This window comes from Bufo gargarizans, chromosome 1, assembly GCF_014858855.1.
Source record: "Bufo gargarizans isolate SCDJY-AF-19 chromosome 1, ASM1485885v1, whole genome shotgun sequence".
Classification (NCBI taxonomy): domain Eukaryota; kingdom Metazoa; phylum Chordata; class Amphibia; order Anura; family Bufonidae; genus Bufo; species Bufo gargarizans.
The window spans coordinates 608,877,927-608,905,331 of NC_058080.1; the positions used below are offsets into that span (position 1 = coordinate 608,877,927).

General features: G+C 45.6%; 2 protein-coding genes across 2 annotated transcripts in view; both read right to left on the reverse strand.

Moving 5' to 3' along the window:
- Positions 1 to 27,405, reverse strand: part of TNFAIP8 (TNF alpha induced protein 8) — a 123,873-nt gene that overhangs the window by 80,823 nt on the left and 15,645 nt on the right. The window lies entirely within an intron of this gene.
- Positions 12,797 to 16,314, reverse strand: LOC122924618. Its single transcript, XM_044275891.1, has 2 exons — positions 16,194 to 16,314; positions 12,797 to 16,114 (listed from the first exon to the last, which is right to left on the reverse strand). The coding sequence occupies exon 2, from the start codon at positions 15,028 to 15,030 to the stop codon at positions 12,937 to 12,939; it is 2,094 nt and encodes a 697-aa protein (XP_044131826.1). The 5' UTR covers positions 15,031 to 16,114; positions 16,194 to 16,314; the 3' UTR covers positions 12,797 to 12,936.

The following is a 27,405-nucleotide window of genomic DNA, read 5'->3' on the forward strand; positions in this document are numbered from 1 at the left end:
AATGATCCCCCCAATGCCCAGGCCCCTCAATAAGGTTATACTCGCCCCCCCCCCCCCTCCCTGGCACCCGCATCCCTCCTGATTTCCGCACGGCCACCGCTGCATCTCCCGCGATGTTAGGGAGGCTCGTCCTTGTCCCTGCCTGCTATTTTCTGCTCCCCCCATTGCTGGATGTTTTCATCCTCATGACGGGGATATGTAGCGACGGCCGTGCAGGGATCAGGTGCGTAGTAACATCAACAAGCAACACCATCGGACTCCAAACCTACACAACTCCATCCACCCTGCACTGGGCCAAGCTAGTTACTGTGGCTCTGTTTCCACTGAAGTGAATGGGAGCAGCGCTGCAATAACCGGCTCCATTCGCTACACAATGGACATGTGTAGTTCTGGCGCCAATGTTCCTCTCCAGTGAGATATTGTTAACCTATCCGGAGGATAGACCTTCAATATAAATGTTCTGGAAAACCACTTTACATCTTTAAAATAGTCATACATCAATATTATAATAATCTTTAAGGTACATAACATTATATTTCTCACATTTTGTTATGTTGTAGCCATCAATCTGCAGTTAATACCCCATTCTGATAAAGTTAAAACAGAATTTTAGAAATTTTTGCTAATTTATTAGAAAGGAAAAACTTAAATTTTACACGTACCTAAGTATTTAGACCCTTTACTATGACACTAGAAATTTGGCTCAGGGGCCTCCCATTTCCCTTGGTCATCTCTGAGATGTTTCTACAGCTTGACTGGAGTCTACCCATGGTAAATTTAGTTGATCAGGCAGTATTTAGAAAGACACATACAAGGTCTCCCAGATGATAATGCATACCAATACAAAAACCTAGCCACAAGGAGCTCAGGAAGAGACAGAATTGTGTGGAGGAACAGATCTGGAGAAGGGTATGAAACATTTCTGCAGCACTGGAAGTTCCTAAGAGCACAATGGCCTCCAGAATTCTTAAATCGAAGAAGTTTGGAACAACCAGAACTCTTCCTAGGGTTGGTCACCCCACCAAACTAAGTATCCAGGGGAAAAGAGCCTTGGTAAGAGAGGTGACCAATAACCCAATGGTCTCTCTGGTTGAGCTCCAAAGATCCTGTGTGCAGATGGGAGAAACTTCCACAACAGTAGAGATGCAGCGCAGGGCAAGGGGGAGCATTAGATCATGAAATGCTCAGATGCTCAACTCAGAGGGGCCGAATAAGGGAAGAAGGGATTATGTTCAGGTTCACCTCTGAACCCAGACAACCCCTTTAAATATAGTACCAATGAGAGAGAGAGAAAAAAAAAAAAAAAAGAAAAAAAAAAAAAGTACAGTGGGATGCGAAAGTTTGGGCAACCTTGTTAATCGTCATGATTTTCCTGTATAAATCGTTGGTTGTTACGATAAAAAAAATGTCAGTTAAATATATCATATAGGAGACACACAGTGATATTTGAGAAGTGAAATGAAGTTTATTGGATTTACAGAAAGTGTGCTATAATTGTTTAAACTAAATTAGGCAGGTGCATACATTTGGGCACCGTTGTCATTTTATTGATCCCAAAACCTTTAGAACTAATTATTGGAACTCAAATTGGCTTGGTAAGCTCAGTGACCCCTGACCTACATACACAGGTGAATCCAATTATGAGAAAGAGTATTTAAGGGGGTCAGTTGTAAGTTTCCCTCCTCTTAATTTTCTCTGGAGAGTAGCAACATGGGGGTCTCAAAACAACTCTCAAATGACCTGAAGACAAAGATTGTTCCCCATCATGGTTTAGGGGAAGGATACAGAAAGCTGTCTCAGAGATTTCAGCTGTCTGTTTCCACAGTTAGGAACATATTGAGGAAATGGAAGACCACAGGCTCAGTTCTAGTAAAGGCTCAAAGTGGCAGACCAAGAAAAATCTCGGATAGACAGAAGCGACGAATGGTGAGAACAGTCAGAGTCAACCCAGAGACCAGCACCAAAGACCTACAACATCATCTTGCTGCAGATGGAGTCACTGTGCATCATTCAACCATTCGGTGCACTTTACACAAGGAGATTCTGTATGTGAGAGTGATGCAGAGGAAGCCTTTTCTCTATCCACAGCACAAAAAGTGCCGCTTGAGGTGGGCTAAAGCACATTTGGACAAGCCAGATTCATTTTGGGATAAGGTGCTGTGGACTGATGAAACTAAAATGGAGTTATTTGGCCATAACAAGGGGCGTTATGAATGGAGGAAAAAGAACACAGCATTCCAAGAAAAACACCTGCTACCTACAGTAAAATATGGTGGTGGTTCCATCATGCTGTGGGGCTGTGTGGCCAGTGCAGGGACTGGGAATCTTGTCAAAGTTGAGGACGCATGGATTCCACTCAGTATCGGCAGATTCTGGATACCAATGTCCAGGAATCAGTGACAAAGCTGAAGCTGCGCCGGGGCTGGATCTTTCAACAAGACAACGACCCTAAACACTGCTCAAAATCCACTAAGGCATTTATGCAGAGGAACAAGTACAACGTTCTGGAATGGCCATCTCAGTCCCCAGACCTGAATATAATTGAAAATCTGTGGTGTGACTTAAAGAGAGCTGTCCATGTTCGGAAGCCATCAAACCTGAATGAACTAAAGATATTTTGTAAAGAGGAATGGTCCAAAATACCTTCAACCAGAATCCAGACTCTCATTGGAACCTACAGGAAGCGTTTAGAGGCTGTAATTTCTGCAAAAGGAGGATCTACGAAATATTGATTTCATTTCTTTTTTGTGGTGCCCAAATTTATGCACCTGCCTAATTTTGTTTAAACAATTAAAGCACACTTTCTGTAAATCCAATAAACTTCATTTCACTTCTCAAGTATCACTGTACGTGTCTCCTATATGATATATTTAACTGACATTTTTTATCGTAACAACCAACGATTTATACAGGAAAATCATGACTTAATACGGATGCCCAAACATTCGCATCCCACTGTATATAATCTGAAGCATGCTAACAAAATGTCATGGTAGTATACAAAACTAAATAATTTAAGGATGTTTTGCAAAACTTAAGACTTGCATTACTCAATGGCTGCTACCCATAACTGTTCTGTACTCTGAAGATGCTCAGAGCTTGATGCTTCTTCATTTCCGTAATCAGCCTTTCTTGTCCTTCATTGACACACAGCTATTGCAAAATATTTCAGTCTTACAAATTAAATTGGAACCACTTGCACAGGTCGAGGGAAGCATATTACACCTAACACTATGCTGTAATGCAGAGTTCCCCAAAAAGTAGCTGACCTCTCATTCTATTATTCAATAATACCATCTTCTCTGCTTCCCTAAAGATGCATTTTCCTCCTTTTACAAGCAGGATAGCCAGCTCACTAGCAAAGATCCCTCCACGACTCCGAAGATAAGGCCAAGCAGAGGAATCTGAGAAATGGTGCATGCATGTCCACTTCTGAACCCTTAGGCCACTTTCACACTAGCGTTTTAGTTTTCTTATCGAGATCAGTCATAGGGGCTCAATACCGAGAAAAATCTGAACAGAACGGAATGCTCCAAAATGCATTCCGTTATGTTTAGTTGCGTTCCCATAACGGAGAGCAAACCGCAACATGTTGTAGTTTGCTTTCAGTCCTGGGATGCGGAGCAAGATTGATCCGGCATGACCCCCTATGCAAGTCAATGGGGACGATCCATTTTCTCTGACATAATCTAACACAAACGATCCGTCGCCCATTGACTTTCAATGGAGTTCATGTCGGATCCGTCTTGGCTATGATAAAGATAATACAACCGGATCCGTTCATAAGGGATGCAGATGGTTGTATTATCAGTAACGGAAGCATTTTTTCTGAACCCTGCCGAATCCAGCGAAAAGACTATTGTGAAAGTAGCCTAAGGGCTCTTTCACACTTGCGTTCTTTTCTTCCGGCATAGAGTTCCGTCGTTGGGGCTCTATGCAGGAAGAATCCTGATCAGTTTTATCCTAATGCATTCTGAATGGAGAGAAATCCGTTCAGGATGCATCAGGATGTCTTCAGTTCAGGACCGGAACGTTTTTTGGGCGGAGAAAATACCGCAGCATGCTGCGCTTTTTGCTCCGGCCAAAAATCCAGAACACTTGCCGCATGGCCGGATCCGGAATTAATGCCCATTGAAAGGCATTAATCCGGATCTGGACTTAGGCTAAACGTCGTTTCGGCGCATTGCCGGATCCGACGTTTAGCGTTTTCTGAATGGTTACCATGGCTGCCAGGACGCTAAAGTCCTAGCAGCCATGGTAAAGTGTACTGACGTCATTCTGGAGCGCCCCGGGAGCCGCACGGACGGTAAGTATACCGCTCCCCACTACTACTATGGCAACCAGGACTTTAATAGCATCCTGGCTGCCATAGTAACACTGAACGCATTTTGAAGACGGCTCCGTCTTCAAATGCTTTCAGTTCACTTGCGTTTTTCCGGATCCGGCGTGTAATTCCGGCAAGTGGAGTACACGACGGAGCCGGACAACGCAAGTGTGAAAGAGCCCTTAGAAAGGTGGACGCACTATTAGGGGGAACTAGACTGAAAACATAGTTTTGTGGAAAAGATTCAGTAGATCTTATGATTCATTCATTTAAATCCCTGCTCTTTCTGGGCTTAGGAGTCATATGGGCAGCCCCATCAGTGATTGACAACTAACTCCGTATGCACGAGTTAGTGACCTAGGCTGCCAATCACCATCAGGTCCTCTCACCGCCCTCCTGTCTGAGATGAATGCAAGGTTTACCGAAAGTATTCGTTTTAATGTTCTAATAGGTTCTCAAGGCAACAGAGCAGTGTGAAATATACTGCATATGAATAAAGTTTTGTCATTTTGACCTCTGCTGACCTGTATTGTAGCAACACAAAATAAACGTAATTAGGTAAGAAAACAGCAGAATAAATCGTACTAAATATCTAGAAGGCACAAGCAAGGTCACAGGAAGGAAAGCAGAAGCTAAATATGGATCTTGGCTAATAAGTTACACCATTTATGGACTATTGGCTTCTAGCGTCCTGAGGGTGATTTTTAACATCCTTCAGAAATCTATAAAACATGGTTGGTAACACTCCAAGACACATTTCATCCTTTCAAGAGTTCTAAAAACAGAGCAGGTTATGTTTCAGTTGCATAATCGCTGTTCTAATATTTGTACCCAGAAAAAGAGAAACAACCCAATCTTTGATTCTGTAGATATATGTAGGATTCACAATGGATTTAAAAATATGATATTCTTAAAAGACAAAAATGCTAAAGGGAACCTGTTAGCGGAAAAGCCATCCCACACCGCCAGCAGTACCTTCAAGTATCAAGTAGCCGGCAGGGAGTTTCTAATGACGATTTTCTTACTGCATTCAGATGAGGCAGAAGTATGAAAAACGCTCTTTTATCCCCCGTCCGCGCTATTTTCCAGTCAGGCTTGAAGTCAGGGTCCATTCACACGTCCTGTTTTTTTTCATCCTGAAAAACGGTCCGTTTTTTGCGGATCCGTTGTTCCTGAAAATGTTTCCGTATGTCATCCGTATGTCATCCGTTTTTTGCGGATCCGCAAAAAACGGAAACATGTATACATTTCAATAATCAAAAAAAGTTGTTTGGATTTCTTTGAAAAAAAATTGAAAAAAAAAAATAATAATAATAATTTGTTATGTGTTTCCAGGAACGGAATCCGCAAAAAACGGATGACATACGGAATGACATCCGAATGTCATCCGTTTTTTGCGGATCCATTGACTTTGTATTGTACCAGGATCCGATTTTTCAGGACAAGAATAGGACATGTTTTATATTTAAACGGACATGCGGAACGGAACAACGGAAACGGACAGCACACATTGTGCTGTCCGATTTTTTCCAGGACCCATTGAAAATGAATGGGTCCAGATCTGGTCCTGATCTGTTCCTGAAAAAACGGAACAGATCAGGAAAGAAAAAACGGACGTGTGAATGGACCCTCAAGGTAACCGCTCCCCCTTCTCCTGTGACTGGCAGACGGCTGTCGGGCATGAGCGCCGTCAGTCACAGGGCGCGGTTATCTTGACTTCAAGCCTGACTGGAAAATAGCGCGGACGTGGAATAAAAGATCGTTTTTCCATACTTCTGCCTCATCTGAATGCAGTAAGAAAATCATCATTAGAAACTCACTGCCGGCTACTTGAAGGTACTGCTGGCGGTTGTGGGATCACTTTTGCCGCTGACAGACTCCCTTTAAAAACACAATGATATCGTACTAGTATACATGCGAGTCGCTTCATGGTACCCTTAAAGGCAATAGGTCATCAGATAATGACCTATTGTGCAAATCAAGCTTTTATGTTAAATTACATAATTTGTCAACCACTGTCAATATTAAAATAAATAAAATCCTGCTGTTTTTGCACTGGGCCCTAAGTCTTATAATAGTGAACGTGAAAACAGAATTTTTTACTAATTTATTAAAAAGGAAAAAACTTTACATAGACATAAGAATTCAGACCCTTTGCTATGGGGGCGTTTTTACACTTTGCTTGGTGTCCACCTGTAGTAAATTCAGTTGACTGGACATGCCTCATCTATATAGGGCCTTACATCTGACAATGCTTATCAGAGCAAAAACCAAGCCATACGGATGTAAGAACTGCCTTCAGAGCTCAGGTACAGGGGTGTGTGGGGGCACAGATCTGGAGAAGGGAACAAAAACATTTCTGCAGCACTGAGAGTCCCTAAGAGCACAGTGGCCGACATGATTCTGAAATAGAAGTTTGGAACAACCAGGACTCTTCCTAGAGCTGTCCACTCAACTAATGCAAGTGATCAGGGGAGAAGGGCCTTGGTAACAGAAGTGACTAAGAAGCCATTGGTCACTCGGGCTAAGCTTCAAAGATCCTGTGTGCAGATGGGAGAAACTTCCAAAAGTCTGACCATCACTGCAGTACTTCACCAATTCGTGCTTTATGGCAGAGGGGAAAGAAATACTCCTCCTCAGTAAGACACATGGAAAACCACCTGGAGTTAACAAAAACCACCTAAGGACTTAAATTATTAGAAACCAGATTCTCTGGTCTGATAAAACCAAGTTAAAACTTTTTGGCCTCGGTTCTAAGCCTAATGTCTGGAGGAAACCTGGCACTGCTCATCATCTGCCCAATGCCATTCCTACACTGAAGCATGGTGGTGGCAGTGTTGTGGAGGTGATTTTCAACAGCTGGGACAGGGAGACTGGTCAGGGTTGAGGGAAAGCTGAATGACACAAAGTAGAGATATTCCTAATAAACACCTGGGGCAAGGTAATAGAACTGGGAAAGGAATGGAAGGATGGACTAGAACAGTTCAGAAGGAAAGGTGTAGGGTAAATTTTATATATATATATATACACACATATACACACACACACACACATAAACCTCTTAATTATATGTATACTAATGCCAGAAGGCACTGGTGCCAATTATTGGTACAATTATTAATGGTACGCACTCAGATTGGGTCACTGTCACTAGTGGGGTACCTCAGGGGTCAGTATTGGGTCCTATTATCTTCAATATATTTATTAACCCTTTCATGACCAAGGGTCATTGATGCCCCAGTGTCCAGGTCAAAATTTACAAATCTGACATGCGTCACTTTATGTGGCAATAGCTTTGGAACACTTTTACATATCCACGCCATTCTGAGTTTGTTTTCTCGTGACACATTGTACTTCATGATAGTCATATATTTGAGTCAATATATTTCACCTTTATTTATGAAAAAAATCCAAAATTTACCAAAAATTTGGAAAACTTCACAATTTTCCAAATTAAAAATTTCTCTGCTTCTAAAACAGAAAGTCATACCTAATAAAATATTTATTACTTAACCCCTTCCTGACCGCAATCTGTATATATACAGATCTGTGCAGCCCCCCATCTGTGCCCCATCTTCCACAGTGCTGCCCCCTCCTTGAGTCCGCCCCCTGCTGGCGTGACACCCTCCCCCCCCCTTCCAGCGCTGCCCCCCTGCTGTGTTTGATGGCGGCGGCTCCATTCCTGAGTGACAGCTCTATGCTGACACTCTGCTGTAAGTTCTGTAACCCCAGGAATGGAGCCGCCGCCATCAAACACAGCAGGGGGGCAGCGCTGGAAGGGGGGGGGGGGGGGATGGAAATGGTCACGGCCAGCAGGAGGAATGGAGGGGGCACTGTGGACACAAGATGGGGCACAGATGGAGGGGGCACTGTGGACACAAGATGCCGCACAGATAAAGGGGGCACAGATGGGGGGCTGCACAAGGACACTGATTTCAGGCTCTGATCTGCAGAGCGCAGATCAGAGCCTGAAACCAGTATTTTTTTTCACTGCCGCGATCCGATTGGTTAGTCTGTACAGACTAACCAATCGGATCGATTGCCGGCAAGGGGCCACTCTGATTGGTCCCTTGCCGGCATTACTGCACTGTATGCTGTCCGTGACAGCATTCAGGGCAGGAGCAGAAGCTTTAATCCAAGCGCTTTGCAGCGCTTGGATTAAAGAGCTGCCAGAACGTATATATACGTGGTAGCTGCACGGGGTATGTGCAGCTATCACATATATATACAGATTGCGGTCGGGAAGGGGTTAATGATCTTGTAGAAGCCTTGCACAGTAAAATATCAATTTTCGCAGATGACACTAAACTGTGTAAAGTAATTAACACTGAAGAGGACAATATACTGCTAGAGATGGATCTGGATAGATTAGAGGCTTGGGCAGAGAAGTGGCAGATGAGGTTTAATACTGACAAATGTAAGGTTATGCAAATGGAAAGGAATAATGCAAATCCCCCGTACATACTAAATGGTAAGACACTGGGTAACACTGACATGGATAAGGACCTAGGAATTTTAGTGAACAGCAAATTAAGCTGTAGAAACCAGTGTCAGGCAGCTGCTGCCAAGGCCAATAAGATAATGGGTTGAATCAAAAGGGGCATAGATACCCATGATGAGAACATAGTCCTACCACTTTACAAATCACTAGTCAGACCACACATGGAGTACTGTGTACAGTTCTGGGCTCCTGTGAACAAGGCAGACATAGCAGAGCTGGAGAGGGTTCAGAGGAGGGCAACTAAAGTAATAACTGGAATGGGGCAACTACAGTACCCTGAAAGATTATCGAAATTAGGGTTATTCACTTTAGAAAAAAAGACGACGGAGGGGAGATTTAATTACCATGTATAAATATATCAGGGGTCAGTATAGAGATCTCTCCCATCATCTATTTATCCCCAGGACTGTGACTGTGACGAGGGGACATCCTCTGCGTCTGGAGGAAAGAAGGTTTGTACACAAACATAGAAGAGGATTCTTTACGGTAAGAGCAGTGAGACTATGGAACTCTCTGCCTGAGGAGGTGGTGATGGCGAGCTCACTAAAAGAGTTCAAGAGGGGCCTGGATGTATTTCTGGAGGGTAATAATATTACAGGCTATAGCTACTAGAGAGGGGCCTGGATGTATTTCTGGAGGGTAATAATATTACAGGCTATAGATACTAGAGAGGGGTCGTTGATCCAGAGAGTTATCAGATTGCCTGAATGGAGTCGGGAAGGAATTTTTTTTCCCCTTAAAGGGAACCTGTCACCGGGATTTGATGTATAGAGCCGAGAACATGGGTTGCTAGATGGCCGCTAGCACATCCGTAATACCCAGTCCCCATAGCTCTGTGTGCGCTTTTATTGTGGAAAAAAAAAAATGATTTGATCCATATGCAATTTACCCCGAGATGTGTCCTGTACGTGAGAGGAATCCAGCGTGAAGGAGCGCAGCACCGCCCCGCATCCTCAGAATCTCCTCTTTGCTCCCCTGATGTCAGACAGCCAGAGCGCCGTAATCTCGCGATGCGCGAGCTAGGGTATTTGCATATGGATCAAATCGTTTTTTTCCACAATAAAAGCACACAGAGCTATGGGGACTGTGTATTGCGGATGTGCTAGCAACAATCTAGCAACCCATGTCCTCAGCTCTATACATCCAATCCCGGTGACAGGTTCCCTTTAAGTGGGGAAAATTGGCTTCTACCTCACAGGGTTTTTTGTTTTGTTTTTGCCTTCCTCTGGATCAACTTGCAGGATAACAGGCCGAACTTGATGGACATAACTCTTTTTTCAGCCTTATATACTATGTTACCTAATCCAGAGTGCTCTAGACCTCAGAATGGGTTGAAGTTTCACCTTCCAACAAGACAATGACCCTAAGCCCACAGCCAAGACAACACAGGAATGGCTTAAGGACAACTCTGTTAATGTCCTCCAGTGGCCCAGCCAGAGCCCTGACTTGAACTCAATCGCACATCTCTGGATAGCCCTGAAAATGGCTGACCACCAACGGTCCCCATCAAGCTTGACAGAGCTTGTGAGGATCTGTAGAGAAAAATGGCATAAAATCCCCAAATCCAGGTGTGCAAACCTTGTGGCATCATATGAGAACCAACCAAAGGAAATGGGTCAATTAAGTACAAAAACACAAATAATACTGAGTTAATCAAAAAATAACATGATTTTATTGAGAATCACAAAAGGACATAATTGGCAACAGGTCACAATACATAAAAATATTAAAAACCAAGAGGACCGATGGTGGGCTGTTGGTATATATTTGTAAAGTGCAAAAATTATGATTGGTCACTAGTAAAAAGGTTTATTCAACCAAACCACTATGGCTCAAAAATACATAGTACAAAAAAAAAAACCCTCATATTGTGTGTATAAATATATACACACATACATATATACATACATACACAACAGACACCTAAACATGTGGGTGATAATACACACAAGGGCTCACTGAGGCAATAGAGCAGCAAAAATGTAATAGGCACAGAAAATACTGACCAACCAGCCTCGTATACCACACACGACCACCACCAGTCCACTCCCCATGCACATTTCGCGTTAGCTTTTTCAAGGGGGCATCATACCCAAGAAGACTAGAGGCTGCCAAAGGTGCTTCAACTAAGTACTGATTTAAGAGTCTGGGTACATGAGAATGCAAGATTTTTGGCCTATCCCCCTCTGGCTTGTTTGACAGGTCTCATTCTATTTACGTTTAATGAACGCTTCTCCCTGTGCTAGGTTCATTTTAAAATGACAGTATGTTTTCTCTACAATGAAGCAGAATTTGACAAAAAAAAAAAACCACACACACCATTTCTTTGTAAATGGGGAGTCTGTTACAATGTCATGTTGCCCATGGTTAGGGTAGCCTGATTGATGACCAGTTCTCTTTAAGGCCCCTGTCACACAGGCGAGTTTTCCGTGCGGGTGCGATCCGTGCGGCGAACGTATGGCACCCGCACTAAATCCTGACCCATTCATTTCTATGGGGCTGTGCACATGAGCGATGTTTTTAACGCATCACTTGTGCGTTCAGTTGAAATCGCAGCATGCTCTATATTTTCCGATTTTGACGTGACGCAGGCCCCATAGAAGTGAATGGGGTGTGTGAAAATCGGAAGGCATCCGCAAGCAAGTACGGATGCCGTGCGATTTGCACGCATGGTTGCTGGGAGACCATCGGGATGGAGACCCGATCATTATTATTTTCCCTTATAACATGGTTATAAGGGAAAATACTGGTTTAGTTTACCGGTAAATCCTTTTCCAGGAGTCCGACATGACAGCACCCATGGAGGTTGTCCTATTGGTCTCTGTAGGGACAGGAAGCGAGAGAGATTAAAAGGCCCCCACCCCTCCCACTCTCCAGTGTTTTACCAAATTACTACACCGGATAGGATCCAACACCTTTATTAATACAATGTTATATTCACACTGCTTACAAGGCTGGAACCAGCATAACGGGGAGGGTAGTACAGGGTGCTGTCATGTCGGACTCCTGGAAAAGGATTTACCGGTAAACTAAACCAGTATTTCCAGGACGTCCCTCCATGACAGCACCCATGGAGAACTAACAACTGAATCTCCTAGGGGGGGGACTACTGCCTGAAGGACTTTCCGCCCAAAGGCCAAGTCCTGTCCGGCCAAAACGTCTAGCCTGTAATGTTTGGCAAAAGTCAGGAAGCTAGACCAGGTTGCCGCTTTGCAAATCTGGTCAATTGTAGCGTCGGCCCTTTCGGCCCAGGAAGTTGCCATTGCTCTCGTGGAATGTGCCTTCAGATTTAAGGGGCAGGCTATTTCTTGCAGCCTGTATGTTTCTCTGATGGTGTCCTTAATCCACCGAGCCAGCGTCTGTTTTGAGGCCTTCAAGCCTCTATTCTTCCCACCGAACTGGATGAACAGATTACTTGATCTTCTCCAGGAACTGGTTCTGTCCAGATAGGCCAGGATTGCTCTTCTAACGTCCAGCCTCTGGAATCTTTCCTCCTGTATATTTTTGGGGAGGGAACAAAATGAAGGGAGTGTTAGCTCTTGTTCTCTATGGAAAGCAGAGACCACCTTAGGTAGAAAGGCTGGGTCTGGCTTCAAGATTATGCGGTCATCCAAAATCCTTAAGTAAGGTTGTTTAATTGACAAGGCTTGGATTTCCCCTATCCTGCGGGCTGTGGTTATAGCCAGAAGAAACACTGCTTTGAGAGACAGAAATTTTTCGGATATCTGCCCAATCGGCTCAAACGGAGGATCGCATAATCCTTCTAGAACTACGTTCAGACTCCAGGGGGGAACCGACTGTCTTAAAGTGGGCCTCAATCTGGAAGCTGCTTTTAGAAAGCTTCTAATCCACCTATGATCTGCAAGGGGAGTATCGAGACAACAGCTGAGTGCCGAGACCTGTACTTTGAGTGTGCTGGGTTTCAGACCTGCATCAAACCCCTCCTGAAGGAACTCTAAAATACAACCCACCGTGGGGGATCTGGCATCTGCCTGGTTCTGTGACAACCAGGATGAGAACTTTTTCCAAATCTTGTTGTATATTGCTCTTGTAATAGGTTTGCGGCAGCTCTGTAAAGTTGAAATTACCTTGTCCGAGAGTCCCTTGTTCCTTAAGGTTTGCCTCTCAGGATCCACGCTGTAAGGTTCAGTTTGTCCAGGTTGGGGTGAAACAGAGGACCTTGTGATAGTAGGTCTTGTCTTCTTGGAAGGGTTATTGGTTCCCTGATGGACATGGTCTTTAGAACCGAAAACCAGGCTCTCTTGGGCCAAGCTGGAGCTACCAAGATCAGCGTGGATGAGCACCCTCTCAATTTCTTCAGGATTAGCGGTATGAGGAGAAGTGGGGGAAAAGCGTAGGCTAGGCTCATATCCCAAGGTTGGGAAAGAGCATCCACCGCCAGTGGTCCTCCTCTTGGGTCTAGCGAGAAGAAATAGTCCAGCTGAGTATTTCTGCTGGACGCAAATAAATCCACTTGAGGTCTCCCCCACTGTTGGCAAATCATTTGGAATACCTCCTGGTTCAACTTCCATTCCCCTGGCCTGACTAATTGTCGGCTGAGAAAGTCCGCTGTGTAATTGAGAGATCCCTTCAGGTGTGTGGCTGAAATGGACAAGATCTTCTCCTCTGACCAGCTGAAGATGAGATTCGCTAGGTCCTGGAGATGAGGATTCTTCGTCCCTCCTTGTCTTTTTATGTAGCAAACTGTTGTTACGTTGTCCGATAGCACTCGGACATGATGACCTATGAGGAGATGTTCTGCCGCTCTTAGGGACTCCCAGACCGCTTTCAATTCCCTGTAGTTTGAGGATCTTAGGGCGTCTGCGTCGGACCAACTGCCCTGAAAGAACTGGTCCCCTAGGTGGGCTCCCCAACCATGGCTGCTTGCGTCCGTGGTTAATGTTTTGAGCGGTATCGTGTTCCAGGCAACTCCTCGGGACAGGTTTTCTGTTACCAACCACCAGGAGAGGGAGTTTACCGCCCCGTCTGAAAGAGATACCTTGGTGTTTAGTGATCTGTGGTCCTTGTCCCAAGAAGCGAGGACCTCCGCCTGGAGGGTTCTTGTATGGAACTGGGCCCAAGGAACAGTTGTGATGCATGAGGTCATCAGTCCTAGGACCTGCATGGCTTCCCGCAGAGTCCGTTTTTTCTTTAGTTTGAAGGCTCTTATTCTTTCCCTTATGCTGACTTGCTTGTCTTGGGGAAGAAGAGAGTACTGGGTCACGGAATTTAGGAGGGTTCCTAGGAACTTCTTTTGCGTTGCTGGTTGTAGGTCCGATTTCTCCAGGTTTATTTTCCATCCTAGACGAGTGAGTAAAGATAGAGTCCTTCCTTTGTGAAGCTCTAACTCCTCCTCTGAGTCTGCCACAAGCAGAAAGTCGTCTAGGTAGGGGACTATAGTTACCTGTCTCTGTCTTAGATAGGCAACTATCTCCGCCACTACCTTTGTGAAGATGCGTGGGGCTGATGAAATTCCAAACGGGAGACATTGGAACTGGAAATGCATAATCCTTCCGTCCTTCTTGATTGCGAACCTCAAATATTGCTGACAATGAGGGTGAATGGGGACGTGATAATATGCGTCCTTTAGATCCAGGGTGCATAGGAACGCCCCTGGGCTTATCAACGGAATTGCAGATTTTATTGATTCCATCTTGAAATGATGATGTGTTATCCATTTGTTCAGAAATTTCAGATTGATGATGGTTCTCTTGGAGCCATCTGGTTTTGTGATGAGGAAGAGTTTTGAGTAGTGACCTTTGAACTCCTCTGAAGGAGGGACTTGTACAATTGCGCCTAAAGTCAGAAGTTTTTGGATGTCCGTCAGGAGCTGGTCCTGCAGAGAGGTCGATTGAAAGACTGTGGTCTGGAATAGATGAGGAGGAGGAAGGCGAAACTCTATCTTGAACCCCGTTCGGATGGATTCCAGGATGTATTGGTTTTTGGTTATCCTGGTCCATTCTTCCCAAAAGAACTGGAGTCTGCCCCCTACTGGCCTGGCGTCATTGTTTCTCAGGCTTGGAATTGGGGTTAAAAAGGAAACCTCGACCTTTTCCCCCTTTGGGGTAGCTCCACCTTCCAGTCTTCCCTTTACCTCTGGGAGTGCCCTGGAAGCTGCTGGTTGTCTTACGAAAGGGCAAAGGTTTCTTTCCTTTTTCCTCCGGAAACCCCTTCTTTCTGTCCGCTGTCTTCTCCAGGATCTCATCCAGTACCGGACCAAAGAGGTGAGAACCTTTAAGGGGTAAGGCGCATAGTTTATTCTTGGAGGCTATATCCCCCGACCAGGGTTTTAGCCACAGGGCTCTCCTTGCCGTATTGGTTAGGGAGTCTGTTTTTGCTGCAAATCTTATGGACTCTGCTGAGGCGTCTGCTACAAAGGATGCAGCCATCTTAAATAGGGGTAATGACGCCAGGATCTCTTCCTTAGGGGTGTCTTGCCTAAGATGTTCTTCCAGCTGGTTCACCCAAAGACACAGAGATCTGGCCACGGACGTAGCAGCAATATTGGTGTTAATGCTATTGGCCGAAACTTCCCATGCTCTTTTGAGCAAACCGTCGATCTTCCGATCCATTGGCTCCTTTAACTGGGCTGAGTCCTCAAAGGGGAGGGTGGTTCTTTTTACCACCTTCGCCACCTGGATATCGACTTTAGGGACTACATCCCACAGTTTTGTGTCCTCCGGGTTGAACAAAAGCCTGTTCTTAAATTCCCGCGGTATATACAATCTCTTATCGGCGTCAGCCCATTCGTCTATGACTAGGTCCTTCAAATTCTCGTTCACCGGGAACAATTTTTTCTTCCTAGCTTTTAAGCCGCCGAACATCTCGTCCTGTATCGAGCGAGTCTGCTCCTCTTCCTCTATATCCATAGTCTGTCTTACAGCCGACAGGAGGGGATCTAGATCTTCTTGTGAGAAGAGATATCTTCTCTGATCGTCGGCCATATGGGAAGAACCCTGATCGTCGTCCCCCTTTAAGGTTTCCCCTTCTGAAAGGTATAAGCCTTCTTCTTCAGAATCCGACTCCCTGAGCACACGGGGTCTTTTGGGGGGAGGGGAGACGGCACAGGGTTTCTGCGCTACACTAGAGCTGGCCGCCTGGATCTCCTCTTTCACAATCACTCTCAGGTCTGCCAGAAGGGAGGATTGTTCGTCTCTGAGGATCTTTGCTAGGCAGTCACTACACAGGGCTTTTATATATGCCTCCCCCAGTCTCTTTGAGCATAGCGCACACCTTCTGGGTTTCTTTTTAGGCTCTCCCAGCGACTTAACCGTGGTGTCTTTCTCCCCCTAGTAGGAAGAGAGAGAGACCATTAGCCCAGCGTAAGGAATAACGGAGAGGGACCTGGATATATCTCACTTTACTTACATGACTCGGGGTAGGGATGTCTGCGCTAGTGTCCTGCATAGCTGACATCTGGACCTCCATACCACACCTGGACAGCAAACTGACATTCAATTTAAGTCCTACCTGGTCCACCCGTTGCCGCACGGCTCCGCCTCCTTATTTCCAGGTGGGGGGGGGGACTCAATGCCATGCAGAGTCGACCCCCCCCTGCGTGCATTCCGCCGGGCTCGGCGTTCCCTGGGCGCCGCCATCTTTCTTTCGCCCATGTGACCCGCACTTCCGGTCACATGGGCTGCACGCCGAACGGGAGGAGCGCCGAGCGCAGGAGCCGCAGCCGATCCCAGAGCTCCCGAACCCGGAAGAAGCGGCCCCGGCTCCCTGATACCGCGGCCACCACACAGCGCTCCCGACCGCTTTCAGCTCCTCGCCGATGCGGCCAGAAAAGAAGGTATCTGGGGAAGCCAGGGGACCTCTACCCAGAGAGGTGCTAGCTTTTAGGGCCCCCGAAGCCTGAAGAGGAGAGGGAGACCCCCCCGACCAGGCTCGGCCCTATATAGATTCCCAGGGCAGGGAAAAGATTCTCTCGGCTCCCATCCCTGTAGGGACAGGAAGAACACTGGAGAGTGGGAGGGGTGGGGGCCTTTTAATCTCTCTCGCTTCCTGTCCCTACAGAGACCAATAGGACAACCTCCATGGGTGCTGTCATGGAGGGACGTCCTGGAAATAATAGCATTCTGAATACAGAATGCATAGTAAACCAGCGCTAGAGGGGTTAAAAAAAAATAAAAAAATAATTTAACTCACCTTAGTCCACTTGCTCGCGAAGCCCGGCATCTCCTTGTGTCTCCGCTGCTGATGAACAGGACCTGGGGTGAGCTACTCCATTAAATAGAGCTTAAGGACCTTCGATGACGTCACTCCGGTCATCACATGATCTTTTACCATGGTGAATCACCATGGTAAAAGATCATGTGACGTACCATGTGATGACCGGAGTGACGTCATCGAAGGTCCTTAACCTGTATTTAATGGAGCAGCTCACCCCAGGTCCTGTTCATCAGCAGCGGAGACACAAGGAGATGCCAGCTTCGCGAGCAAGTGGACTAAGGCGAGTTAAATTTTTTTTAATTTTTTTTTTAACTCCTCTAGCGCTGGTTTACTATGCATTCTGTATTCAGAATGCTATTATTTTCCCTTATAACCATGTTATAAGGGAAAATAATACAATCTTCAGAACATCAATCCCAAGCCTGAACTTCTATGAAGAAGTTCGGGTTTGGGTACCAAACATGCGCGATTTTTCTCACGCGAGTGCAACGCATGACAATGTTTTGCACTTGCGCAGAAAAAAAACGCACATTTTCCCGCAACGCACCCGGCTCTTATCCGGGCAAAAAAAATGACGCCCATGTGAAAGAGGCCTAAGGCTTTAATGATCAGCAAAAAAGGAAAACCTCTCTCTAGCCAAAAGGTGAAAGTCTTACAATGCTGACACTTAACAGTAAACTTATCCTTAGGGTCCTTATAGTTCAAAATGATAAACTGTCCTTTCCATGCACAGTCTGGCGAGTACAGCTGCAGCCTGCCCAAAACACTAGAGCAATTCAACACCAACTAAACTGCATTGGAAAGCCCTCCAGAAGCAGCCTAGCTGCCATGCTCCACACACTACCTTCTTTTAATAAGTCTACGTTAAAAGGAGGTTCCTGAACAGCATAGACCCATTAGTCACACTCTGAAATGGTTGCATGAATAGTTAACTTGTTCTAACCCTTTTTGTCAGCTCTATAGTGCAAATATGGAAAGCTATAGATGAAGCTCCAAATAATAACGTTTGACCTCACTCAAGCCTAACAATAACACCCCCCCCCCCCCCCCCCCCGCCCTTATAATGTGCGTTATTCGCCGCAGTTCTCTTCTGCCCTATGAATGGAATACTATAGTCACTGCTGAAGTGATTTCCCAGACCAGTTTTGTTTCTGTTGACTTTGATTTTAAGCCATTCGGTGCCACTATTCTGCCAGGCAAAGAAAAGAGTTTAAAAGAAAGATGATGATAATGATAATAAATAATAAATAATAATGATAATAATGATAATAATGATAATAATGATAATAATAATAATAATAATAATAATAATAATAATAATAATAATAATAATAATAATAATAATAATAATAATAATAATAATAATAATAATAATAATAATAATAATAATAATAATATAAAAATAGGAGAGATTTAGAAAACAAATTATATTTCGACTACAATAAATTTAGATTTTATTTCGCTTGTATCTCTAAAAATAGCATCAATAACAGAAGCCTATGAAAAAAGTGGGTCCCTGGGAAGACAAAATAAAAAACGAAGTTCTTGCTATTATGTACTAACATATCTTATTATTTGATATCACTGTTTAAATCTATGCCTTAACAAAGATTAATACTAGCAAAATGGCAATAGGCATAGCAGAGAACTGCTCTCCAAGAGTCCTAGAAATGAAACAAGTGTTGTCGGCTGTCAACATCTGGCAGGGGGAGCAGCGCTGCAGTAAACAGCTCCGTCCTCTAAGAAATGGACGGGGCTGTGAAGTTCCGGCTCTGGAACTACTACGAAACAGCCGATTGGCTGGGGGGTGGGGGGGGTTGGACCTCCTCCAATTTGATACTGTTGGCCTATCCCAAGCACAGGTCATAAACAAAGATCCTAGAAAACTTATTTAGGGAATATTTGTTCATAATCAGTAGACCGACAACTATACATACTACAATTTAGTAGGTGTCACGAAAACGCATTATTGGTAAGGCCCCCCTTCACTTGTATTTAGATTGTAGCTTGCTGCAAAAAAAAAAAAAAAAAAAAAAAAAAAAAAAAAGATAAAAAGGCATGCGATTATCATCATGTCACATTTTGATGTCTTTTTTAACTATTGCTTTTTTCTTAACACATGCGAAATGCTTTTGGTGTTCATTTTAATGACCACTGTTACAGCTGATGTCCTTTACTCTATTCACTTTATGCCACTGATTGCTTTATATCAAGCATGCTTAATCTGTGGCCCTCCAGCTGTTGTAAAACTACAACTCCCACCATGCCCAGCTGTAGGCTGTCCGGGAATGCTGGGAGTTGTAGTTTTACAAAAGCTGGAGGGCCGCAGGTTGAGCATGCCTGGTTTATATTGTATTCCTTGGATATAAAAAGGTGAAAAATCCCTTTTTGGGAACTTTCTTATAGGTGTTAATAATTGGTCTAATGGGTTGCATTTTTGAATGACTATTCACAGATCAATTTCTTGCTTTGTGAATGTTCATGAACAAACGTCGTATCTTGTACACCAGAAGTCAGCAACCTTTGGCATTCCAGCTGTTGTGAAACTACAATTCCCAGCATGCTCCATTCACTTCTATAGAGATCAAATCAAATATGCATGCTGGGAGTTGTAGTTTCACAACAGCTGGAGTGCCGGATGTTGTTTACCCCTGATGTAAATCATTGAGGGTGCCCACTGGGTCTGGTCTGTTTTTTGCAAGCAACATTTCAGTCATGCCATGGAGTGCACCTGACAACAACAAACAGGGGCAGAAAAAAAACCTTAAACGTGGACCCATGCTGCAGGTGGGCCCAAATTGAAAGAAGGCAACGACAACCGAAGATCATCATGTACCCACCTTGCAGCCGTGAGGTGGGCTTATGTGGCCCTCCAAGGCATTGGCCCACCAGGAAATTTCCCTGTAGGGTCTATGGCCAATCCGCCCCTGACAACAAACAAAAAACAGCTTCTCCACACACAACTGTCTTTAGTTAAAGGGGTTATCCTGGAAAAGATAAATGATGACTTATAGTCAGAATAGGTCATCATTATCCCGGATCTATCTAGATCACAGATCTGATACTGATAACCTAGCCGGAGGATAAGTCATTAATATCTTTTCCTGGAAAACCCTTAAAATTTACTAAGACCAGCTTTTTACACCAGTCTTAGATCTCCCCCCCCCCCCCCCACACGGTTGTAAGAGTCGACTAATTTATGATGAAGCACGTGCCACATCATAAATTAGGCACATCTATGGCAGCCGTGCGCCCTGCATGAATGCCAGGAAATAGGCGTAAAGGTTAGTGAATTTGCCAGGAGCCATGTCCCAGCCCTGTCCACCACCTCTCAAGTGTGGAATGCGGTGCAAAAATGATTTTAAAAAAAACAGGAGTAGGTCGCCCAATGTATTTAATCCTGCTCTTTCAAATCATAAAAAGGTGGCAACATGCAGCAAAACATAGTCTAAGGGATCTTGAATTTCAGCGGTGTATGGGCAGCATAAATAGGCACCGTTTCATCAAACTTTGCACAAATAGTGCAAGTGAAGTTAAAGGGTTGTCTCACTTCAGTAACTGGCATGCATCATGAAGAGAAATACAAGCCACTTACTAATGTATTGCGATAATCCATATTGCTTCCTTTGCTGCCTTCATTCATTTTTCCATTACACTATACACCGCTTGTTTCCATGGTTACGACCACCCTGCAATCTATCAGCGGTGGTCGTGTTTGCACACTATAGGAAAAAGCACTGGCCTCTCTGGTGGACGGCACCATGGGAGCTCACAAAGGCTGGTGCTTTTTTCCTATAGTGTGCAAGCACGACCACTGCTGCTGGACTGCCGGTTGGTCATAACCATGGAAACGAGCAGTGTATGATGTGATGCAAAAATGAATCAAGCCAGCAAAGGAAGCAACTTGGTCGGCCACAAAACATTAGTAAATGCCTTGTATTACCTTTGTCTACATGATGTGCTATTAGCAGACGTGTGACAACCCCTTTAAGAAACTTTCTAATATATCTTAATACAGAAAAGAGCTTCTTTTCTACTTACGAAACACTACTTTCCACCCTTTTCCTGCACTGATCATTCACTCAATTTATTTTACTTACTAAACAGAGCTGGCATACTGCGCAGCACTGTCCCTAGTGGAGCGCACAATCTAAGTTCACTATCGGTATGTCTTTGGGGTGTGAGAGGAAACCGGAGAACCCGGATGAAACCCCCACACACAGGGAGAACATACAAACTCCATGCAGATGTGGTCCTTGGTCGGATTCACACCTAGGACCCCAGTGCTGCAAGGCACTAGTGCCAACTAGAGTTGTTGCGATACCAATTTTTTGATTCGGTTTCGATACCATGAAAAAGTATTGCGATACTCGATACCATTCGATACCACGCGAAAAAAATAAACAAAAAAAGCCACGTGCATTCCTCATTTTTAAAAATGGCGAATCGCGCAGTTTTTATTTTATTTTTTCTGTTCCGGCATTCACCACCTAGATTTTTTTAATATATTTTAATAGTTTGGACTTTTCTGACGTGGCGATGTAATATGTTTATTATTTATATATTTTATATGTGAAATTGGGAAAAGGGGGTGATTTATACTTCATATTTTAGTGTTTTTTTTTGTTTTTTTTTACACTTTTTATTTAATAACTATTTCCCCCTTAGGGGCTAGAACCTGGGATCTTTCATCCCTTTTCCTATTCAGCCTGATAGATCTCTATCAGGGTGAATAGGACTCCACACTGTCCCTGCTGCTCTGTGCTTTGTGCACACAGCATCAGGGATGTTACCATGGCAACCAGAGCTTCGTCCTGGCTGCCATGGTAACCGATCGGAGCCCCAGGCTTACACAGCTGGGGCTCCGATCAGAAGCTGCCACTGCACCACCAATGAGGGGGGGGGGGGGGGGGAGAGGTCCCTGTGGCCACTGCCACCAATGATTTTAATACTGGGGGGTTGAGAGGGGCCGGCGCACTGTGCCACCAATGATTTTAATGGGATGGGTGGGTTGAGGGGGCGCAATGATAACTACCTCTTTATACAGGAGGCGGGTACTGGCAGATCAGCGGCAGTTAACTGCCGCTGATCGCAGCTCCCTGTCAGGGGCAGGGTGCCGGCAATGCGATTCTGCTGCCGGCACCCGCCTACTGTATGTGTTAAAGACTGACTACTGTATATGAGTCCAGACTTTCACTATCAGGCCACACAGAGCGGCGCCCAGCAATGTCTCAGCACTCACCGTTAGTCCTGGGCGCCGCTCCGTTCGCCCGCAGTGCCCCATTACTGTCTCCTCTCCTGCTCCACATGCTGCTGATTACTATCGGAGCGATGGGAGGAGACATCAGATTCACTAGTGGGCGTTCCTTCTCCCTGGCTGTAGCGCTGTCCAATCGCAGCGCAGGGAGAAGGAACGCCCACTAGTGAAGCTGATGTCTCCTCCCATCGCTCCGATAGTAATCAGCAGCATGTGGAGCAGGAGAGGAGACAGTAATGGGGCACTGCAGGCAAACGGAGCGGCGCCCAGGACTAATGGTGAGTGCTGGGGCATCGCTGGGCGCCGCTCTGTGTGGAAATAATCCTATCATTGGTGGCGCAGTGTGCCCGCCCCTCCTCCGCCCCTCGCTTCTCATTGCCGCCCCTCCTCCGCCCCTCGCTTCTCATTGCCGCCCCTCCTCCGCCCCTCGCTTCTCATTGCCGCCCCTCCTCCGCCCCTCGCTTCTCATTGCCGCCCCTCCTCCGCCCCTCGCTTCTCATTGCCGCCCCTCCTCCGCCCCTCGCTTCTCATTGCCGCCCCTCCTCCGCCCCTCGCTTCTCATTGCCGCCCCTCCTCCGCCCCTCGCTTCTCATTGCCGCCCCTCCTCCGCCCCTCGCTTCTCATTGCCGCCCCTCCTCCGCCCCTCGCTTCTCATTGCCGCCCCTCCTCCGCCCCTCGCTTCTCATTGCCGCCCCTCCTCCGCCCCTCGCTTCTCATTGCCGCCCCTCCTCCGCCCCTCGCTTCTCATTGCCGCCCCTACCTCCGCCCCTCGCTTCTCATTGCCGCCCCTCCTCCGCCCCTCGCTTCTCATTGCCGCCCCTCCTCCGCCCCTCGCTTCTCATTGCCGCCCCTCTCTCATGCCGCCCCTCCTCCCCGCTTCTCATTGCTGGCAGCGGCAGCAGCACAGGGGGAGGGAGGACAGCTTCCTTCTCCCCGTGCTGCTGAGAGAGAACATGAGCGCGCCGATAGCAGCGCGCTCATGTTCAGAGATACTAGACTGCGCAGAAGCGCAGCCCAGTATCGAAAAAACGGAAATCCCGGTATCGTATCGATACCGGGACAAAAGTATCGATTGGGTATCGAAATTTCGATACCCGCAACAACCCTAGTGCCAACTACTGAGCCCGTGGTGCACGGTTTACTCATATTGACCTATTCTCTGGCACGTATAAAATTACATATTTCACATCCATCCCCCAAACAATCCTTCAATTCATTCATACCTAATGAGTTTCCAGAAGCAGTGCCACTCTTGTCTGCAGGCTGTATGTAATACTGCAGCTGTACCACATTTAAGTGAAAGGGACTGAGCTGGAATACTAAACACGGCATACGGACTGCTTCTGGAAACCCACTTTGGTAAAGCGGACAACCCCTTTAATAGTTGTCCTTGGAATGGTGTTGTTTTTAATACAAACCAGCTGCAAAACATTTTAATGCCATATGCAATAATTGGTAACAGTTTCTCCCTCTGTAAACTGAATACGTGGGGTTTCACATTTGTGCCAACATTCCTAATGGGGCAGTGGAAGCAAAGGAGGATCTAAGATGCACCGTGTGTGGGTTTTAGGTTCAGACATAAAGAAGAGTAAACACAGTTCTGCCCGTAGCTGAAACCAGACATAAGCCCAGAGAGAAACTGCACAATCAAGCTATGCAGAGAAGTATCCGGGATATGTCCTCATTATAATGTTTTCTATAAGGCTACCTTCACACTTGCGGCAGAGTGATTCGGCAAGCAGTTCCGTAGCCCGAAACTGCCTGCCGGATTAGTCAACACGTATGCCAACTGATGGCATTTGTAAGACTGATCAGGATCCTGATCCGTCTTACAAATGCATTGAAATGCCGGATCAGTCTTTTCAGTGTCATCCGAAAAAACGGATCTGGCATTTATTTTTTTCACTTTTTTTGGTCTGCGCAAGAACAATCAATACACCAATACATTCCTATGGGAAAAAAGCTGGATTCGGCATTCAGGCAAGTATTCCGTTTTTTTTTGGCCGGAGATAAAACCGTAGCATGCTGCGGTATGATCTCCGTCCTGAACAGTCAAAAAGACTGAACTGAAGACATCCTGAACGGATTGCTCTCCATTCAGAATGCATGGGGATAAAACTGATCAGTTATTTTCCGGTATTGAGCCCCAAGGACAGAACTCTATGCCAGAAAAGAATAACGCTAGTGTGAAAGTAGCCTAAGATATGTTCATCATGTCATACACAAATCCCATCCTCAGATTGAAAAGGCATAAAGCAGCTCATGAAAAATAAAAAGAACATGGCACAGTTATGTATCTGCCGAAAGTCCCCATACACATTACAGTACTGACAGTTGAACCCTGCAGATTTCAGCAGGGCCAGCCCCTACCTAATGTGCAGGAGGCCTCCTGAAAGACTGGGCATCCTTCCTGTTCTGGCAGGAGATAAAACCGCCAGCAGGTCTCTCCTATCTTGCCACTGAAAACACAAGCACACCTAAGCAAACCAAGCATGCATGTGTACGGGGGAGCAGGGAGGAATAATTGTCAGCTAATCAAGCCTTCATCCACCAGCTACTAAAAGCTGTATGTATCTTAGGGGTCCATTTACAGTACGCAAGTGTTTTGCGGTCTGTGAATTGCGGATCGCGTGCATTCTGCGGACCGTACGTGGCCGGCCATGTGTGGGCAAGAATTGCTGAAGTGAATGGGTAAAATTACAGAATGGCTGCGGACCCTAAACTACGTACGTCTGAATGGACCCTACGTCCTCTTTCACACAGGCGTCCTGGATTTGCTCCGGATGAGTCGCGTGTGCATTGCGGGAAACCCGCATGAGTAGGCACACAATTGCAGTCAGTTTTGACTGCGATTGCGTTCCAATGTTCAGTTTTTTTTCACGCGAGTGCAATGAGTTTTGCCCGTGCGTGAGAAAAAAAAACTGAATGTGGTACCCAGACCCGAACCAGATTGTGTCAGAAAATAGATCCGTCCCCATTGACTTACATTGTGTGCCAGGAGGGATCCGTTTGGCTCCGCTTCGTCAGGCAGGCAGCGTTTTGGTGTCCGTCTCCCAAGCGGAATGGAGACTAAACTGATGCATTCTGAGCGGATCCTTTTCCATTCAGAATGCAAACTGATCCATTTTGGACCGCTTGTTAGAGCCCTGAACGGATCTCACAAACGGAAAGCCAAAACGCCAGTGTGAAAGTAGCCTTAGCAATGCTCAGTTAGAGCTTTGAAAAGCTGTTAAACCTTTATTTCTAGTAGAAATAAACATCTTTCTCTAATAAAGTATATTACAAAAACGTTATATTATATTAAAAGTAAACTAAAACTGCAGTTTCCCTCTGACAGAGCTGAACCTTTGCATTCGGCCACAATAGATAATGACAGTCTGATTATATAGAAATACATTTCTAATTCAAGAAAAAAATAATCAAACTGGGGAACACACTTACATGATGTCCTCCCTTTCATCTGCAGATCCGTCGAATCCCGGGCTCCTCTTCTGTTATCCAAGATGGCCACACCGCTTCTCAGAATACCTGATGCCTTCTGCGGCTTTGGTAGCCCAAGACACTTTCTGCTGATTTCACATTGGCCAGCACTGCTCACATGAAAAGCAGGGGTGTCTTGGGATACCAAATACACAGTATACATCAGGTATTCCACAAAGCGGTATGGCCATATTAGATGGCAGTAGAGCTCAAAACATGGCGGATCTGCAGCGGAAAAGATGAGCACCAGGTAAGTGTTCAGTTCGTACCCCAATTTATGTTAAAGGCGTGTTCCGAGTTATTTGTTTGTTCTTTGTATGTTTCTAACAAGGCAAATTAAAGGACTTTACAATTCACTTACTTCATCTCCAGTGGCTCCTTAGAGTTCACTGAGGGTCACATGACCTGTGATGTCAGCTTCTCTCCCTGCTCTGATGATGTTTCGTGCACAAGCCTGAGAGAGCAGATATGTGCCTGTACACCAGACGTCACTGGCCACGCCGCGCTGCACTGCCGGCTGCTTATTGCTCTCTCCTTGGATTCTTGAGGAAAAACATTAACCCCTTCTGCTGCACAGACTCCAGGCTGAAGGCTTTACTTAGTAGCTGCAGGCAGTGAGGAGACAAATGCTGGGCACAGGAGCTGACAGACTAGAGGAGTTCTGCAGAGCATTGTACAAGAACAGGTAGGGGGAAGATCCTGTATGTATCAGCATTGTTGTTGCACAGCTGGGACTTGTAGTCCTACACATACAACATGCTGCTGAGTATCCCAGCAGGCAGACATATCACTCAGGGCAGCTCTTGTATTCACTCCCTTTGCAGAGCAGGGGGAGGGGCAGAGATTGTTGTTATTGCAGGTAAACAAAGGGCCAGAAGAGAACCAGTGAAATTAGGAAACTGAAAATTGCTCAGCTTAGTTATATATTGCTTGCAAGCTTCAGAGATGCATATAACTACAGGCACACTGTGAAACAGGAAGTGTAACCTACAGTGATGGATTTCACTATGATAAGAGCTTTGTTTCCTGCCAAATTCAGAGTTAGAAAAAAAAACTGACGGATGTATTGCTGTGGTGGTAGCAGGTGGAGTACTCTGACTATATGGGGTACAAAGGTTTGACTCCTCAGCCCTTGAACTTACAAATGTGACCATGAGTGAAACGGACAAATGCAGAGGCAAGTTTCCCTACATAATGCAATAAACAATAAAAAGCTACAATAAAAAAAGAATGTAAAAATAACTTGTGTGCCAAATGTTTGACATGCAAGTGCCTATTTGTGGGCCTGGGGTTGATGGGAAAGGTTTCTTGACTCACTTCTCACATTGTGTGGTCACACTGAACACATTTCCTGCACAGAAGCGCAAACTCATTTTGGTTGAAATCATAGTGACACAACATTTATGTCCATGTTAAAGAGGACCTTGCATGGTTATTTATTTATTCTAGATAAATACCTTTACATGCAGGGTACCACCTGCTGATGCTGCCACCCTGCCAGTTTAAAAAAAAATATCGCTCCTGCGCCCCGCTGTGGCCCCCTGTAGTTTTCCCGCTCAGTATGTTAATACTAAGCATCAGTACAGGGAGGAGGAAACGCCAGGGTTTCTCAAGGGGCGACTCCTTCTCCCTGGCTGTAGCACTGTCCAATCACAGCGGAGAGTGTCA